At 41.1% G+C, this 17,763-nt stretch overlaps 1 protein-coding gene across 11 annotated transcripts in view; it reads right to left on the bottom strand.

The window, feature by feature from the left end:
* Window positions 1–17,763, bottom strand: part of USP15 (ubiquitin specific peptidase 15) — a 136,921-nt gene that overhangs the window by 25,135 nt on the left and 94,023 nt on the right. For 7 of the 11 annotated variants that reach the window (XM_073327929.1, XM_073327930.1, XM_073327928.1 and 4 more), the window contains one exon: window positions 3,613–3,786. In XM_073327929.1, coding sequence (XP_073184030.1) covers window positions 3,613–3,786 — 174 coding nt within the window. Of the gene's footprint in view, window positions 1–3,612; window positions 3,787–12,735; window positions 12,828–15,415; window positions 16,445–16,965; window positions 17,212–17,763 lie in introns of those variants that run through there. The other 4 variants (XM_073327936.1, XM_073327935.1, XM_073327933.1 and 1 more) reach the window with 4 other exon arrangements.

Here is a 17,763-nt window from a genome sequence, read left to right on the forward strand (position 1 = left end):
AGTCACTTAACACCTCTCTGTAACTCAGTGTCCCCATTTGTAAAGGGGAGCATTGTAAGGATAAATTCTTAAATGTTTGTGAGACATTCAGATACTATATGGAAAGTGCCATAGTGGTAAACACTATAATGAAAAAATAGGCGTACAGGCTGCTATGTTAGTACAAGAGAAGCAGGCTAAAGCTCGTCAAACCAGTTGAATGACGAAGAAGGGTCAAGGAGGATATTTTTTTCAGAAATGATTTGGGGCTGGCAAACAATGGCAGATCAATCACTGCTAACGAGGGAGCCTGGAGCCAGAGTGCCACCCCAAGAGTAGGGAAGTGGTGGTATGGCCGGCAAAGGGGCATGTCCATGATGGAAGACAGAAGTAGAAATGATGCAAGGATTCAGCACCTCCTCCCCTCAGCCTCTACAGGCAGGGCACTAATGGAGCTCTGGCCACAGTTTAATGCTGCCCTCGCTGGGTAAACATTATTTGCTTTCTGGGTGGTGAAACAGCCCCACGGTGCAATGCCCTCCTACTGCTGAGGACAGCTATCACCAGTGGGGGGTTAATCTAGTGCAGTAAACATGAAAAGAAAAAAAAAACCTCTCGCAATCCCCCACAAATGTAAACAATAGAAAAAAAAAGACTATAACTGACAGACATATGCAAGAGACAAAACACTGTAAGAAGAGACTTATAAGGTAAAAATATTAATGAAAGGAAAATAACATGGAAGCAAAAAAATATATGGTAGAGAAGTAAGTGACCAGAAGACAATGAGGATTAACAACAACTAAAAACATTAGTATGCTTATTAACAATAACCAAAAGCTAACAAAGATCTGGGATATAAAAATACAGTATCAAATTAAAGAAAGAGGAAATTATAGCACAGTAAAATGAATCAGTGGTGTCCTATTTAAAATACTATGAACAGTCCACATTACTTTTTAAAGGGAAGCATAATACAGGAAATATTTCGTAAATCGTCTTATGTTTCTAAATTATTCAAATAAGCATAAAGAAAAAAAGTCTTATTCTTGTAAAAGAGCCCAGAAAAATTACATAAACTTCTGACTAAACTATAGAAAAAACATCTTGAGAGCATGTTAAAGTCAAGATGAAACAGCCCGAAAATCAGTCAAGGGAAAGATGTAGCACTACAGAAATGACGCTAGAACTAACATTTTGAATTAAAATATATAATGAATACAAAGCACGGCAAAAAGAGTAACTAGATTTTTTGGGGGGGATTTTTCTTAAGAAAGTAAATAGTTGACTGAAAAATTGTTATGATGTGTACAGAGTTGTTGTAGCTGCATTGGTCCCAGGATATTAGAGAAACAAGGGAGGTCAGATAATATTGGACTTTTTAAAGAGAGGCATCTGGGAGAGGGAGAATTTTCAAAAGCTTGTCTCACCAACAGAAGTTGGTCCAATAAAAGATATTACCTCACCCACCTTGTTGCTCTAAATTGTTAAGAGGCAGTCAACTGAATGGACCGCTAGCACACTGTTTCAAAACTCATTTTTTAAAATTATTTGTACGGCTGTCAATAGAATACCATTTATAAATATTTTTGGATGTTTTCTACATTTTCAAATATATTGATTTCAATTACAACACAGAATACAAAGTGTACAGTGCTTACTTTATATTTATTTTTGTAAAAAAATAAAAAATAAAAGAAACAGTATTTTTCAATTCTAATACAGAGGTGGGCAAACTACGGCCTGCAGGCCAGATCTGGCCCGTCAGGGCTTTGGATCCAGCCCACGCGATTGCCACCCCTGTGGTGCTGCGAGGTTAAGGCAGACGCCACTCCCAGAAGCGGCTGGCACCACGTCCCTGTGGCCTCTGGGGGAGGAGGAGGGGGCAGAGGGCTCCACACGCTGCCCTTGCCTGCAGGCACCACCCCACGCACCTCCCACTGGCTGGGAAAGGGGAACCACAAGCCTGCCTTAGCCCTGCTGCACGCCACTGCCACCCCAGAGCCGCTCAAGTTAAGCAGTGCCAGCCCAGAGCCTGCATCCCAACCCCCTGCCCTGAGCCCCTGCCGCACCCCTCCTGCACATCAACCTCCTGCCCTGAGCCCCCAACCCCCTGCCCTGAGCCCCCTCCCACACTCTGCACCCCAACCCCCTGCCCTGAGCCCCCTCGTACAACCTGCACCCTTCCTGTGCCCCTATCCCTTGCCTTGAGCCCCTTCCTGCACACCACACCCCCTCCCACACCCCAACCTCCTGCCCTAGCCCTATATTCATGGCCCTGCATGCAATTTCTCTACCTAGCTGTGGCCCTCAGGCCAAAAAGTTTGTCCACCCCTGACTTAATACAAGTACTGTCATGCAATCTCTTTATCGTGAAAATTGAACTTACAAATGTAGAATTATCTACAAAAAAAACATGCATTCAAAAACAAAATGTAAAATTTTAGAGCCTGCAAGTCCATTCAGTCCTATTTCTTGTTCAGTCAATTGCTCAGACAAACAAGTTTGTTTACATGTGCAGGAAATAAGGCTTGCCACTACTTGTTTATGATGTCACCTTAAAGTGAGAACAGGCATTCGCATGGCACTGTTCTAGCCTGCGTCACAGGATATTTATGTGCCAGATCAGCTAAAGATTCATATGTCCCTTCATTCTTCAACCACCATTCTAGAGGACATGCATCCATGCTGATGATGGGTTCTGCTCAATAACTAGCCAAAGCAGTGTGGCCTGATGCAGGTTCATTTTTATTATCTGAGTCAGATGCCACCAGCAGAAGGTTGATTTTCTTTTTTGGTGGTTTGGGCTCTGTAATTTCTGCATCGGAACTTAAAAGAATGTTGCTCTTTTAAGACTTCTGAAAGCCTGCTCCACACCCTGTCCCTCTCAGATTTTGGAAGGCACTTCAGATTCTTAGACCTTGGGTTGAGACCTGTAGCTATCTTTAGAAATCTCACATTCTTTGTATATGGTCAAATTTGCAGTGAAAGTATTCTTAAAATGAACATGTGCTGGGTCATCATCTGAGACTGCTATAACATAAAATATATGGCAGAATGCGGGTAAAACAAAGCAGGGGACATATAATTATCCCACAAAGATTTCAGTCACAAATTTATTTAACACATTTTTTTTTAAATGAGCATCATCAGCATGGAAGCATGTCCTCTGGAGTTTTGTTTTTGAGTGTAGTTATGTAACAAAAAAAAAAAATCTACATTTATAAGTTGCACTTTCACGACAAAAAGACTGCACTACAATACTTGTATGAGGTGAACTGAAACATACTATTTTTTATCGTTTTTACAGTGCAAAGATTTGTAATAAAAATAATATACACTGATTTCAATTACAACACTGAATACAATACATATGAAAATGTAGAACAAACATCTAAAATATTTAATAAATTTCAACTGGTATTCTATAGTTTAACAGTGCAATTAAAACTGTGATTAATCGCAATTAATTTTTTTAATCATGATTAATTTTTTTGAGTTAACAGTGTGAGTTAACTGTGATTGACAGCCCTAATTATTTGTTATATGTTTTATACATTTCATATACTTCAGCTGCGAAAACAAATTCACTGTATACATTCAAACTCAAATTATAATTTAAGTAATACCAACCTTAAATGCTCTTGGTGTGACGTAGCTGTATTTTCCTGACCATATTTGCTTGATGAGCTCTGCATAAGCTTTTGCTATTTCACCTCGCATTCCTAAAGGATTGTCAAAATTTAGCTCGTCCTGATATTTGTCATTTAGGAAGTATTCTGTTAGTGGAGGTGTGTTGCTCAGACACTGTGAACGGAAATATTAAATACTTAAAATAAAAAGGGTGATTTTAATTAGCTTTGCAAAAAATGCTCAATCTTTGTTACAGTAGCCATTTTTCTGTAAGTCAAATAAAATAAATATTTGCCTGTTAATAACTGAACTATAATACCTGCAGGAAAGAAATTACAACATTCTGTAGAAGCAGTAATTACGATAAGTATTGCAGCCATATTCAGTGTATTTGGGGATCACGTATTACATTTATGAATGTTGTATGTATCACTGTGGGTCAGGGATTGTAGGCAAATCCAAGGTGGGAGGTAGCACAGCTCCCCCAGGAAGTAATAGTGGGGAGAGATTACTCAAGTGCCTGAGTTTGTAAGCAGCTCCAGAGAAGTACTTCCCTCTAGAGCGGTTTTCATATATTGGGGTTAGGGCAGTCCCAGAGGAAAGGCAAAGGTACAAAAGAAGAACTTGGCATAGAACAGTTGAGTTTAAAAAGACTCAGAGCATTCTTTCCAACTGACATGAACTTTTGCCCAAGGGGGGAGCCAAGCCCTTGCCAGAAGGGTTGGAAGCTTTTTAACTTGCCAAGGCCTTGGGCAATTTCTGGTATGTTTAGTGACAGGGTAAGTCCTTTTATGTTTATTTCTTTATTTTCTATATGCTTTATGTCCTCAATAGATGTACTCTGCTGAAAACGAGCTGTGTGCCATACACTGTTCACAGCCCTCGGAGAGAGAGCAGAGTTTAGGTGCTGTCTACAGTCAAACTGGCTTGCTGGGGACATCAAAGTGCACTGCAGGGGACTGTGGCCTAAAAGCCTTTCTGGAGAAAGAAGGGACAGAGATTCCTGTCCAGGGAGATGTAGGCTAAAGTCCTGAAACCCGAACTGGCATTCCCAGAGCAGACCATGGAGAAGGTCAAAGGTGCAGTTACTCCAAAATTGATAGTAATACTACTACTAAGAAGTAAAATATCTAAAATTTCTACCCAACAAATGTAATGGTTTTATACCAAGCCTAGTTGCTACAGTGGCAGTTGTCATTACTGGCACTACCATGAGGGATGGCTTTTGAAAAGTTTCACCGACAGAATGCAGTATACACTTCCAATGCCCCAAGAACAAGCCATAATAGAGATTAAATATTGTGTTTCAAGGTTGAGAGTCTACCTTCCACCAACCGTGGGAAAAGACATTGTTTACAAGTATTTACTACAGCTTCTTTAAGAACTTGGAAGACTAATAAACTGGCTTCTCCTGGTCGAAGCATCAAGGTTACAAGAGTGATAAGAAAATATGGTTATTTACATGGATGAACATGTCAAAATATCAAATACTAGTAACAGCAATGGACTGATATTCTATCTTTTCCTGACAGAGCCAATCAAATTCAAACCTAAAGACAATTTCTCATCTAACAACATTCAGTGAAAAGTGCAGTGACCTTCCACAGTAATTCTCAGTGGCTGGTTAGATCAGCTTCCTTTAATGATTTAACTTTAAAATGCTAGCATTGTATTTATAACCTGTTTGGGTTCTGTGCTTCCTTTAATGGTTACTTGTTGCCCACCAATGGCACTGGCCACTAAGCAGAGACATCTCTGGGCTGATTTACAAAACCTATTCTGCTTCAGTGCGATTTGTATCAGGTCTTAATGCCATCCTGGAAACCTTATAAACTACAGAATAGAGATAATACAGAAAGCCATCCATAATAATGCCTTCTGATGCTGTTTATTATACAGACAGCTAAAACAGTTCTCCAAAGGCCTTAGCTTGTCTGATGAAACCTTTTATTTGTTCTCTGAACAAGTCTGCATTCTTGGGTTAGCATTTAAAGGGAATCCTTTCATGAGAACTACTGAAAAACCATTGATAACATCTTGGAAAATTCAGCATGACTTTTCCCTTCAACTCAGACTTTGTCATCATCCAGTTTTTACACCATTTTCTCATGCAGCTTTACTTAAAACAAAAACTATCAATTTGCCTTCTCTGCTCCCTCAAAGATGTCCCCCATATCACATACTCCCATTTGCTATGCCACACAAACACACATGGACTGGACCGAGTTCCTCCACTACACAGTACAAGGGTCTCCTGCATTCTCCTTCTCCAAGCAAGAGGGGGTTCTAGGAACAGGCAGCTCTTTTTCCTTCCCATCCTCTTCCTAGTAAGGATAAAGGGAGTGACTGAGTACAGCTGGGTCCTCTTCCTCTTACTTGTTTACAACCTCCTTCGGAAGCTAACTGAAGATGATGGGGAGGATTGAAAGGGGAGAAGCACAGCATCAGTTTCACCACTCAAACGGGGAGAGAAAGAATATTTTTTTATCACCATCAAACTTCTCTCCCCTTTTTAGGCAAATTATTCTTGTCTATGGTGAGTAGACAAGAGCACAAGCCTATAGAAAAACCCCATGCATGTGATCTCACATTCACATGTGCATGTCACATTTGTCCCCCTCCCCCACAACATTTTTTTGCATGGGCTGTAAGTCCTGCAGAGAAATACTCTCAATAGGCAAAAATACAGTTTCCATTAGAATTGATTTTTAAAAGATTCATACAAATATACTAGTTAACAGTGTTGCTTTAAATTGAATTTGGTCTGTAAGTAATAATTAAGATTACCAAAAAGTATTCAAATGTAACATAACATTTAGTAATATGAGTAGGTGATCAGAAAAAAAATGCGATGGCCTTATTTTTTGAAAGTTTTAATCTGACCATGTGACCTTACCCTGACCTACTGTAGCTCCCAACATAGCAACATCAATAAAAATGAAAACCAAAACATATACCCTTGGTTACTGTAAAACCTCAAACCTATATAATACACATGGGTTTCTGTCTTTCTCAGAATACCTATTCAGACTGGTCTGAGTAGAGCCATAGATTTGCTGCAGATTATTTTTGTCTTTTCTTTACAACCATTTCAATGCTCCAATACAACAAGACACAAACTGTGGGATTGGAACACATGGCATTTATCTGATAAAACGTATGTCTACACTGCGATTAAAAACCTGTGGCTGACCTGTGCCAGCAGACTCAAGTTTCTGGGGCTTGGGCTAAAGAGCTGTTTAATTGCGACATAGATGACTGGGCTTGTGCTGGCTCCCTGGTAGGTGCAAGGGTCCCAGAATTCGGGCTGCAGCTTGAGCATCTACACGGTAGTTAAATAGCCCCTTAGACTGAGTCAGCTGGCACAGGCCAGCTGTGGGTGTCTAACTGCAGTGTAGACATACCCAAAGTAAGTACTTCTGAAATTCAGAGCTGTCACCTCTTCTATAATCTCAGATGTCACCACTTAGAAGACAGCTATGAAAGTTGGGGGAAACTATTTCACTTTGTCTACATGTTGAGAGAGACTAAACAATTTTTATGAAAATGTTCAGTTCTTGAAGAGATTATAGACAGGAGTTAAATCAGCAGGACTTCAGATGGCAAATTCAGATGTGTCCTGCAGATAATTAGGAGGAAGTCTACCATCCAGTTGTTGTCCCATTTGACCTGATGAGAAGATTATGCACTAGGGAACATTTCTGCTTGGGGCCTGGCGAATATTTGTGAGGGCCCGGTAGCAAGGTTGAAGCAAGTGGGCGTGGTTGTCTCTGCTTATAGCCCTGCTTTCCTTCTTAAACAGGCCCTGGCACAGCCAAGACCTGGACTGGCCGTTGAGGTCTGAAGTGCTTCCTTGAAGGTGCTGGGCACAGAGGTCCAGGAACTTGAGGGTGGCTCTAGAATCTTTCAGACCATGGAGCTTCGCATCCATCTGCTCTGAGAAGAGGGAAACTCCCTCGAACCGAAGGTCCAAAAGGGACTGTTGAACCTCAAAGATAGGCCTGAGGACTGGCACCAGGAGCATCTTTACATGACTACTGCTGATGCCATAATTCTGGCAGCTGCATCCACGATGTCAAGGGCAGCTTGCAGGGAAGCCCTGGCTATAGCCTTCCCTTCCTCCACCAAAGCAGAGAATCTCTGTTTGGACTCCTGGGGCAGCGAGTTTTTCAATTTTGAAATGGATCCCAGATGTTAGAGTCATACCTCCCGAGCAATGCCTACTCGCTGGAGATGCGGAGGGGCAAACCACAAGTAGAATAAACTTTTCTACCAAAAAGGTCTAGTTTCTTTGAATCCTTCGCCTTGGGGGGGTCACACCTTGCAGCCCCTGCCTGTCTCTTTTGTTGGCCGCAAAGACCACAAAGAGACCCAGGAGGGGGATGGGAATATAAGTACTCATACCACATGGTGGGAACAAAGTACTTCTTCTCTGCCCTTTGAAGTGGGAGGCATCTGCCATAAGGTTTTGATTGAACCAATACTGGCCTCATTGAGGGGTAGGGCCACCCTCAACAGGGCCACTGCGGCCAAGGTGTTGACCAGGCTGTGGGAGGAGTCTTTCAGTACCTCCACTTCCAGCCCTAGGTTTGAGGTCACTCTCTTCAACAGATCCTGGTGAGCTCTGAAGTCTTTTTGAGGTGTCGAGCCACCCATACCTGACACTGCCTTCTCTCGGGAGGAGATGGTCTGCACTAGCAGGGGGCCCTCCTCCTCTTCTTCTGCACTGACCAGATCCTGTAGTTCCAGGTCTTGAGTATCGATACCGGGCTCAGTACTGGTTTCCAGGCTGGATGCTGGTCAGTGTGACAGAGGAGCTCTTCCCTCGGAAATCTCCGAGCAGAGGAGTGGCTTCCGTTAACAAAAGGCCAATTCAAGACTCTCAACCTGGGACATCTTAATATCTTTAAAGTCATTAGCAAAGTCAGTTACAGCAAAAGAATCACTAAAAAAAAGCATTGATTAAGAAAATAGTAATGAAAATTAGAACACAGCTTTTTTTGGTTAGGAACTCTGTGAGACACTAAAATATTTACAGAAATAAGATGGGTACAGAAGTAGTTAGTTTAGGTTACAAGACATACACTGTGTAGTGCTCCAAAAGCAAGTATCTTGCTTTCTCACAGATTACATTTTCAGGATTTGATGTCATGACAAGTAAGTGGAAATGTTACAAACTTGGGCTTTAGAAGAGGGAGTAAAGACTACAAGATGCCTGAAAGGAACAGACTGATTCCTTCAAAAGCAGACACTGATTGGAACCAAATGTCCTCCCAGTTGTTGGTAAAGGAACCTGACCCACAACAGTTTTAGAGAAGGTGAGGCAACATGCATTTGTCCAAAATGCTGAAGTATTATCTAGAATTTATTCTAGATTTCTAATCAGAAACTGGAAAGAGTTCAGTTAGGTTTTTAAGGAAAAAAATAGTATGTTCAGGAGTATTTTCAAGTAGGTCTTGTTTCACCTCATCTGATTCTGGCACACAGGTCAGACTCCAAGGTTTAATACGAGTTAGTCCAAGACTAGGTGTTTTAAGCTAACAATACTGCTGAATACATATTGCTGCTCTCGAAAGGAAAAACAGGTCATAACAGTGCAAACAACATGATGCTCACTGAAATTCTGTAGCTCTTGATGTCAGCACACCCAGAGCTTATAGCAGCATCACAGGACAAAAAACCAACCAACCAAACAAAAAAAAACCAAACACAAAAGCAAAACCTTTTGAAGTAAGATTTACCTGTCTACATGGAGCTTTGGCAAATAAATAATCACATAGAATTTTATTTACCAATCCTGTGTTTCTTTAGAGGACTCAGTCCCAAGGATACAAGTGATCTGCCACCGCTGATGCTCCCAAAATACCAAGTGACATAGAAGAATCAAAGATTGCTGTTTATCCTATGTTAATATCTCCACGCCTCCAGAGGGAAAAAAAAACTTCTGTGGAGAGCTACACAATCTTTTGTTTTTTTAACAACTAGAAGAACGAAAGATTCTTCAGTCATTAATTGCTCAAAGCCAAGAAATGGTTAATACAGGACTATGGCTAATGCATATTTTTGCTCCTGAATAACAGAACTGGTAGATTACCTGGACACTGGAGCCACAAATATTGAAGATATTTCTTACAGTCAGCGGTAGCAGATAGCTAATGGTAGAAAAGGCTCAGCCCTTCCAAATGCGAGCCCACCTGCCCACCAGATCAGCAGGCATAGCTCTGCATCCTGTGGTGCCAGAGCCAGCTTAGCACTGAGCTGCCTGACTGCCGAGCAGGAGGACAAACAGGGAGAGTCCCCAGAGCACTGCAGTGGGATGAGGTGAATCTGTGGGGCCCCATAGTGATGCCGCAGGCAGAGTCCATCTTGAGCACAATCAGCATGCAGCAAGCCAGCCCCCGCCCCAGCCCCGGTGCAGTTGCAATGACTCCATTCCTGTGAGGGGAGTGGGGGTTAGTGCCAGCGAGGGAGAGAGGGAAGAAGTGAGACGGAGGTGGAAGATGGAGCCAGACACAGCCAACTGTGGCCACGGGCACTGCCACATAGCTCCCTGCGCTCCCAGCCCCCCCCCATGGATCTCCACAATCCCCTTACCACAGAACCCCAAATAACTCCCTCTCCCACAGACTCCTATCCAACCCCCAAATAACCCATCTTCCCAGCCCCTGCTTAAACCCATCAAACTCCAATAACTCATCTCCAAACACACCCAACCTCTTTGCACCCTCCAAATAAACCCACAGCCACCACCCCGTATTTAAACCCAAACCCCACAGAACCTCCTCCTGCCACAGCCCCCCACTGATCTCACCTCTCCACCATCCCAACTCCCATCTCCCCAAATGTGCCCATAAAACATCACCTGCCAACCCCCGCCACCGCTCACCATCCCAAGTCCCATTCCCCAACAAACCCACCTCTTAAAACCTCCCCTATAGCCCCCACCATCCCTTAAACCACTTCCCTTGCCCAACCTCCCTCTTCTCCCGATGCCCACCCATACTTACTCCTGCAGTGCCCTTCTGCTGCCCTCCCAACACAGAAATCCATATAATCCTTATAAATCACCCCAAATGCCTCCAAGTCCTGGCTGCACCCACCCCTCTCCCTTCTTCAATGGCTCCAGTTCCCTATGGCTCATCTGGAACCCCCCCCGCCCTCCAATCCCTTGAGCCCTGGTATCAGCATCTTTTCTTCACTTTGGAGTGTTATGTGGGGCTGCTGACCTTCGCCCCCATCCCTTACCCTGTTGGGGAGGTGAGATGGCTAGTCCCCCATCATTCGGAGCCTGCCACAGCAAGTCTGAAAGTGGCAAGAGCCAATGAACCAGAGCGTGGAGCTGGGTCCAACAGCAGCGACTACTGCTGGATGAGTGTGTGGTTGGCTCATTTTCCTTCTACCCTTCCACCATGGGCTCTTCCCTCCACACCAGGCTGGGACAGAAACTGCAACACCTCCTCACCCCAGAGAGCAGGATCTGACAGTTTTACTCAGCCTCCTGAAAGAATGTTTTCACCAGCGGTCCATGATTACACCACTTGACTAGGAGATGAAATTGGTATATATACACACTAATACAACTTAAACACTGTCATGGCTAGCAGGTTTAAAATGCAACCTTTTGGTATCTGTTTATAAGTCAATACCCAAAGAAGGGAAGAGAAAAGGTAGGAAGCTTTCCAAACAAATGTACTAATGTTTTTTTCCTCCTTAAAAAGTACCCAGGCAACTGTTGTATGAGCACCACTGATCTCAGAAAAGCCTGATAAGGAAACATCTGTTTCAAATTTTCAAGGGATAAAAGAAAAAAAAGTCAACAGTAATTTTCTATTCTTTTTCAATGAACGTAACGAATTGGTCAGAGCGCCGAGATTCCACTGCAGTGTGAGATCCTTAAAGCATCTGTGATTTAGTCTATTTTAGGTAACCCCATGGGATTTTTCCATCAACAAACCTCAACCTTACACAATAGATTTTTTACTACCACTATTCTGTTGTCATACTAGAAATGTAATATACTGGTGGCTACCAAAACCAATTTATTATGAAATTAGGGCATATGCAAAATTTGGTTGTTACCCAAGTGTCACATACTTCACCTAAGATAAAAAAGTAGCTCTCTACATCAACTTTCAGAGCAGGTTTCTATTGCAACTGTGTAGCATATGTGTTTCTTTATAAGGTGCACTAACAAATACATGCATCATTTACTAGTACTTTTTTTTCTTTTTAAATAAATATCTTGGCAAAGTTACCTGGGATCATGAGTAACTCATGTAACTGAACCCTCATTTGTCAGCCAGTATAATCTTATTATACAAATCAACTTGTGAATATTCAGAGCCATGTCACCAATTGCCTTGAATCCTTCTGTCTATAGGCAGTCACGCTATTAATTCATACAATTAAACTGGAATTTTCCCCAGTACCTGGGAAATAGCCGAAGCAATCCCCTTCAAAAACAAAGTTGTTTTTTGTAATGTGGAATTTGAATCATTTCCTTTCAATGCAGTTGCTCCACAATTCTCAAGAGACCAAATATGCTCAATACTTTAGTAAATCAGTAACAAGAACAGGAAAGAAAACAAGCTTATTAAACTATTCACACTAAGTAATTAAAAAATTATCTTTGCTAATGTGAAAAAAAAAACATAGTTTTTTAAAACCTCAATCAAAAGAAGTGATTCCCCCTTGTTAATCATAATCTCTAACTGACTAGTTTTAAATTTAGGCACGTCCAGATCAGATACATTAGCTGAGGAGGATTAACACAAACTAACAATAAAAAATCATCCTGTTTCCATCCGTCTATTCCAGTGAAACAGTGCAATTTTGTGATGAAGCTGCCCAGCTATGAGCAAAAAAGCATTTCTCTCGGGGCTCAAAATTGAAGTGCAAAACTGTTTTTTTAAGGTTAAAGTCCAGTTTGCTTACTAGCCATGAGTAACCATCTACCTTTTATACACTATCTTAAGAAGCAATCCAGCAGTTAAGCCATATTCAAGTATAGTGGTTTTTATTCCAGTTCTGCACCCAAAGGTTGCACAAGATCAGAGGAAAACAACTTCCTTTGAAACCTACAAAATGCAATTTTTGCAATTCAGATTCACCAATCTTTCTTGCCTTTTCTCTTGTGAAGTCAGGTGGACAAAGCAGTCAAAGATTGTTACTTGTGCTTGTTCAGCTTTTCTTCACGTGTCCTAGTCAAAGCATTTCTAGAAAATAAAGGTAAAGAAGCAAACTTTCTGGATGTCTCATCTTTTGTACAGTTACAGGTACAGTAATGGATCTTCATAAAAATGAATTTACAGATGAGAAATATTTCTGATATCAGCCAAACCTCAACAGTTTTAAAAATTCAGTTCAGAAGCTTATCTGAATATTTTGGGTGATTAAGATTCTAAAGGCAGAACCCAGTGCTCACTTATTATTTTGCATTAAGAAATCAAGAAATCTGTCTGGTTGAGACATGACATTCTTCCTCAGCAAGAATGAGTGAATGGGTGAGAATTTGCCTTGGTGCTTTTTCAACATAAGACTGCTTTGGTGGCAAAGACAGGAGTTCTAGGTTTGGGGAAACCAAACAAATATGTACATTACAGTCATCTCTTGATCCTCTGCATTGTGATCAATAATTCATCTAGTCATAGGTACAATTCTATTCGGTTGACAGAAACGTTATAGTGGAAGGTTACTAACACTACCACCACTTGCTGGCTTTGGACATGACACCAACATTTTTAGGAAGTAGGTTAAATAAAATGCAAGAGTCCTCATCTTTTTCTGCAGCTTCAGTGAGGAGAGGTTTGTCCGGGAAGCAAGGGTCTAAAAGAGCAACTAACATAATTTTTGATGTTTGGAGACTTGACTGTGTTTTTCATGGCAGAATGTGGTGCTAAAGGTGCATTACTGGGAAATACAGAGCACGCTTCTGAAGTCTATGGCAGACAAGCACACTTGATGATGCAACCAGAGATACTGGAATGAGCAGATATTTAGGACTATGACACCACTTGTCTTTCATCTAACTAAAGACAGGGTGGTAGATTTGGAATGTCAAAGCATTTGATTGTGCAGACAGAGCTGAACATGGAATGTGGTCAACAAAACCAAAAAGACAACAAATTAAGTTCCAATCTTTATACTATTTGGACTTGTACCCATGTTTGTTATTACTAAGTGATTTTATCACTTAATATAAAATTGTGTTTTGGAATGCTGTAGATGCAAGTCACTAATTTTCCTGGATTTGCTGAAACACAAAATATTTATTGATTGAAATGCATTTGTTTTAACTGTAGAATGCTGTTAGCATTTCCACAATTCCCTTTTCATAGAGAAATCTTTGAAGCTTGTGTCTTCCGGAAATTTTACTTTTTAAATTATGCCTACTTTTTTGGCAAACCGTTTGTTGTGCCTTTTTTTGGGGGGGGGGGGGGAGGGGTTGATGGCGTGGGCCTACACTGCATTCAAATTGAAACAATGAGGTATCTCTCCACAATTAATCTAAGTAGAAGATGACAAGAAAGACCTGGGATTTCTCAGGGGTTTTTGTTAATTAGTTTTTTCTTAGTACTTCAGAACCAATAATTGACACACAGATTCTTGCAGGATCCAACTTAAGAGTTTGTAGATGGTAGTGAATAAGGAAGTGTTCTTTACCCCTTCACGTAACACAAGAAACAGGTGTCACTCAATGAAATTAACAGGCAGCAGATTTAAAACAAAAAACATAAGGAAATACTTCTTCACACAAAACAGTCAACCTGTGGAACTCGCTGCCATGGGATGTTGTGAAGGCTAAAAGTATAATTGGATTAAAAAAAGAATTAGATAAGCTCATGGAGGATGGGTCCATCAATGGCAATTTGCAAGATGGTCAAGGATGCAACCCCATGCTCTGCGTGTTCCTAAACTTTTGACTGCCAGATGCTGGGACTGTATGACAGGGGACAGGTCACTCAATTGCCCTGTTCTGTTCATTCCCTCTGAGGCATCTGGCACGGGCCACTGTCAGAAGACCAGATACTGGGCTAGATGGATCATTGATGTGATCCAGTACAGCCCCTCTATGTTCTTAGTTCTGGTTTAGCTGAAGAATTAGTAAACATTTTTACACATATGGCCTACTAACCTATATCTTTAACTTGATGAGCATAGGGCTGGAAGGGATCTCCTGGATCATCTAGTCCAGTACCCTGCTGCAGGCAACCCTGTCATATAATCCCATTCATAAATGTATCAAGTTCCATCTTAAAACTACTTTGGTTGTTTGCCCCCAACTCCTCCTTTTTGAGAGGCTTTTCTAGAACCTCACTCCTCTGATGGTTCGAAACCTTCTTATTCCCACCCTAAATTTATTCATGGCCAGTTTATAACCATTTGTTCTTGTGTCAACATTTAGCTTAAATTGCCCCGCCCCCCCCCCGGTGTTTACCTCCCTGATGTATTTATACAGAGTAATCATCAGGGATTCTAGTTTTCAGTGATAAAGACCCAAAAATTCTCCAATAACGCCCCCCATCAGATTTTTTTCACAATTAAAATGAAAAGCTGAACTTTACTTTCCCTAGCCACAATACATATATGTATCAGTTGAACACAAAGATTTATTGCTATATTTAAAATCTTTAAGCAAGTAACTTCGAAGCCTACCAGTGCCAATCATTATAATGAAAATAAAATATAATTGCAATGTATTTCTTACATACACCAAGTACTTCTGTCTATATTCTATATTTTCAGATTTTTTTAAATACACAAAAATAAAGTGAAAATCTGCTTTTATATTAACATTACTCACTTTATGAGTTAGTCCTGGTTGTTAAAATAGAGTTGCAGCATTCCAGCCACATTTTCATCTTTCAGACATTGGTGCTGAGCACAAAAAAGAACCCCAAGTTGGCTGAAACTTCTTTCCACGTCAGCTGAATCTACAGTCAAGTTGGAGGAGAACCACTGCATGTTTTGCCAGGTTGGGAATGTGATCTTCAACAGCCACCCATCAGTAAATGGGATCCTCAACATTTCCAAATGCGTCTTTGGCAATCCCTAAATACACTAGCCATTCCATGTTGCATTCTTCGGACAGCTCTAACTGCGGTTTCACTTTCATAACCTGTACAAGCAGCAACTATTTGTTTAGGATCTAGTGCATGAACAACATGGAGAAAATCAACTGCTGGTTGTTTATTTTTTTAGGTTGTACTGTCTCAGTTTATCAGCAGCACTTTGAGCAGCTGCAGATCCATTCGCATTATCAGTTGATGATGTAAGATGCTCCAGCCATGAAATTAACTCAGTTGTTTTGTCGATGATCACGGCAATCAAGTTTCCTTTCAGGTCACTGAGAAGGTGCTGTGTGTCCTCTTCAAAGAGAGTTGGTAAATAACAGGAATACAATTGATCTGATTTGGGACTGGCATTACCTCTCAATGTTTCCTCAAAAAATCTCTGACAACGGCTAAATCAATTTTATGCAGAGGAATGTCTTTTACACACATTCAAACAAATCTGAAAGTGACAGTTTCATGCTGTTGTAAAATGCTAGAATTATCCAATCACAGTGCATTGTTTCTTTACTGGAGTCGATGGGCCTGCTGTTTCAGCCTCTTGCTTTAATTTCTTTTCATTCAGTTTATGTTTAGTGCTTTCCATGTGTTCTACAATTGTCTGCCTTCAAATGATCTACAGCCTTGTTGCATCCAGTACAGAACAGCATATTACCATCAACGTGAAATTTGTCCTTGCCAAACTCAGTGACACATTCTTTAGGGGTGATTTTTAAAGTTGTCAGCATCTTTTCGTAACTTTAATTATTCATGTCTGGAGGCTGAAGTGAAATTTGAGATGCATTAAAACACAAACCCCTAAACGCTGTTGAGTAACCTCTATATGCCAAAGCAGTTTATTTGTGTATATTTAGCTATGTAAATTTAAAGTGCAATCAAAAATCAACCATGAGGGGGAAGTTGTGCAAACTGAATAAGTAACACTGATACTTTCAGTAAAATTTAGTTTATAGGTTTTTATTTTTTCACAAAATGTTAAATCTAAAGATTCTCTGTAAAAATGCAAATTCTGTGTATTTTTGTGTTAAAAGGATTTCTAGGCTCCCTGGTAATTATACCACCCTTTTAGTCTTCTCTCATATAGACTTTTCAGTTCTTCTGATCATCCTAGTAGCCCTTCTCTGCACCTGTTCCAGTTTGAATTCATTTTTCTTGAACATGGTGATCAGAATTGCACACAGTATTCCAAATGAGGTCTTACCAATGCCTTGTACAGTGGCATTAATACTTCCCTACCTCTACCGGAAATACCTCATTTGACACATCCTAGTATTGCATTTACCTTTTCCACAGCCATTTCACATTGGTGACTCAGTCTTCCTATGGTTCATGTCTTTCTCCTCCATTGCTTTCAAGTAATGAGCCTCAGTTTATAGCTGAAATTCTGGTTTTTAGGCTCTTAAGTACTGTTAAATTTCATCCAATTTATTTGACTCCATGCCTCAAGGTCATCCAATTCTTCCTGTATAACATTCCAATCCTCCTCTGTATTGACGATGCTTCCCAGCTTTGCATCATCAGCAGAGGACTATAACAGGGTTTAAAAGAGAACTAGATAAATTCATGGAGGTTAAGTCCATTAATGGCTATTAGCCAGGATGGGTAAGGAATGGTGTCTCTAGCCTCTGTTTGTCAGAGGGTGGAGATGGATGGCAGGAGAGAAATCACTAGATCGTTACCTGTTAGGTTCACTCCCTCTGGGGCACCTGGCATTGGCCACTGTCGGCAGACAGGATACTGGGCTGGATGGACCTTTGGTCTGACCCAGCATGGCCATTCTTATGTTCACGCTTCATTGGCACACTCCTCCTTTTTGTGCCAAGGTTACTAATGAAAATATTAAACAAGATCTGTTCCAAGACAGATACTTGAGGAACTCCACTAGTAGAATCATAGAATATTAGGGTTGGAAGAGACCTCAGGAGGTCATCTAGTCCAATCCCCTGCTCAAAGCAGGACCAACACCAACTAAATCATCCCAGCCAAGGCTTTGTCAACCCAGGCCTTAAAAATCTCTAAGGATGGAGATTCCACCACCTCCCTAGGTGACCTATTCCAGTGCTTCACCATCCTCCTAGTG

The sequence above is a fragment of the Lepidochelys kempii genome, chromosome 1, assembly GCF_965140265.1.
Source record: "Lepidochelys kempii isolate rLepKem1 chromosome 1, rLepKem1.hap2, whole genome shotgun sequence".
Lineage (NCBI taxonomy): Eukaryota > Metazoa > Chordata > Testudines > Cheloniidae > Lepidochelys > Lepidochelys kempii.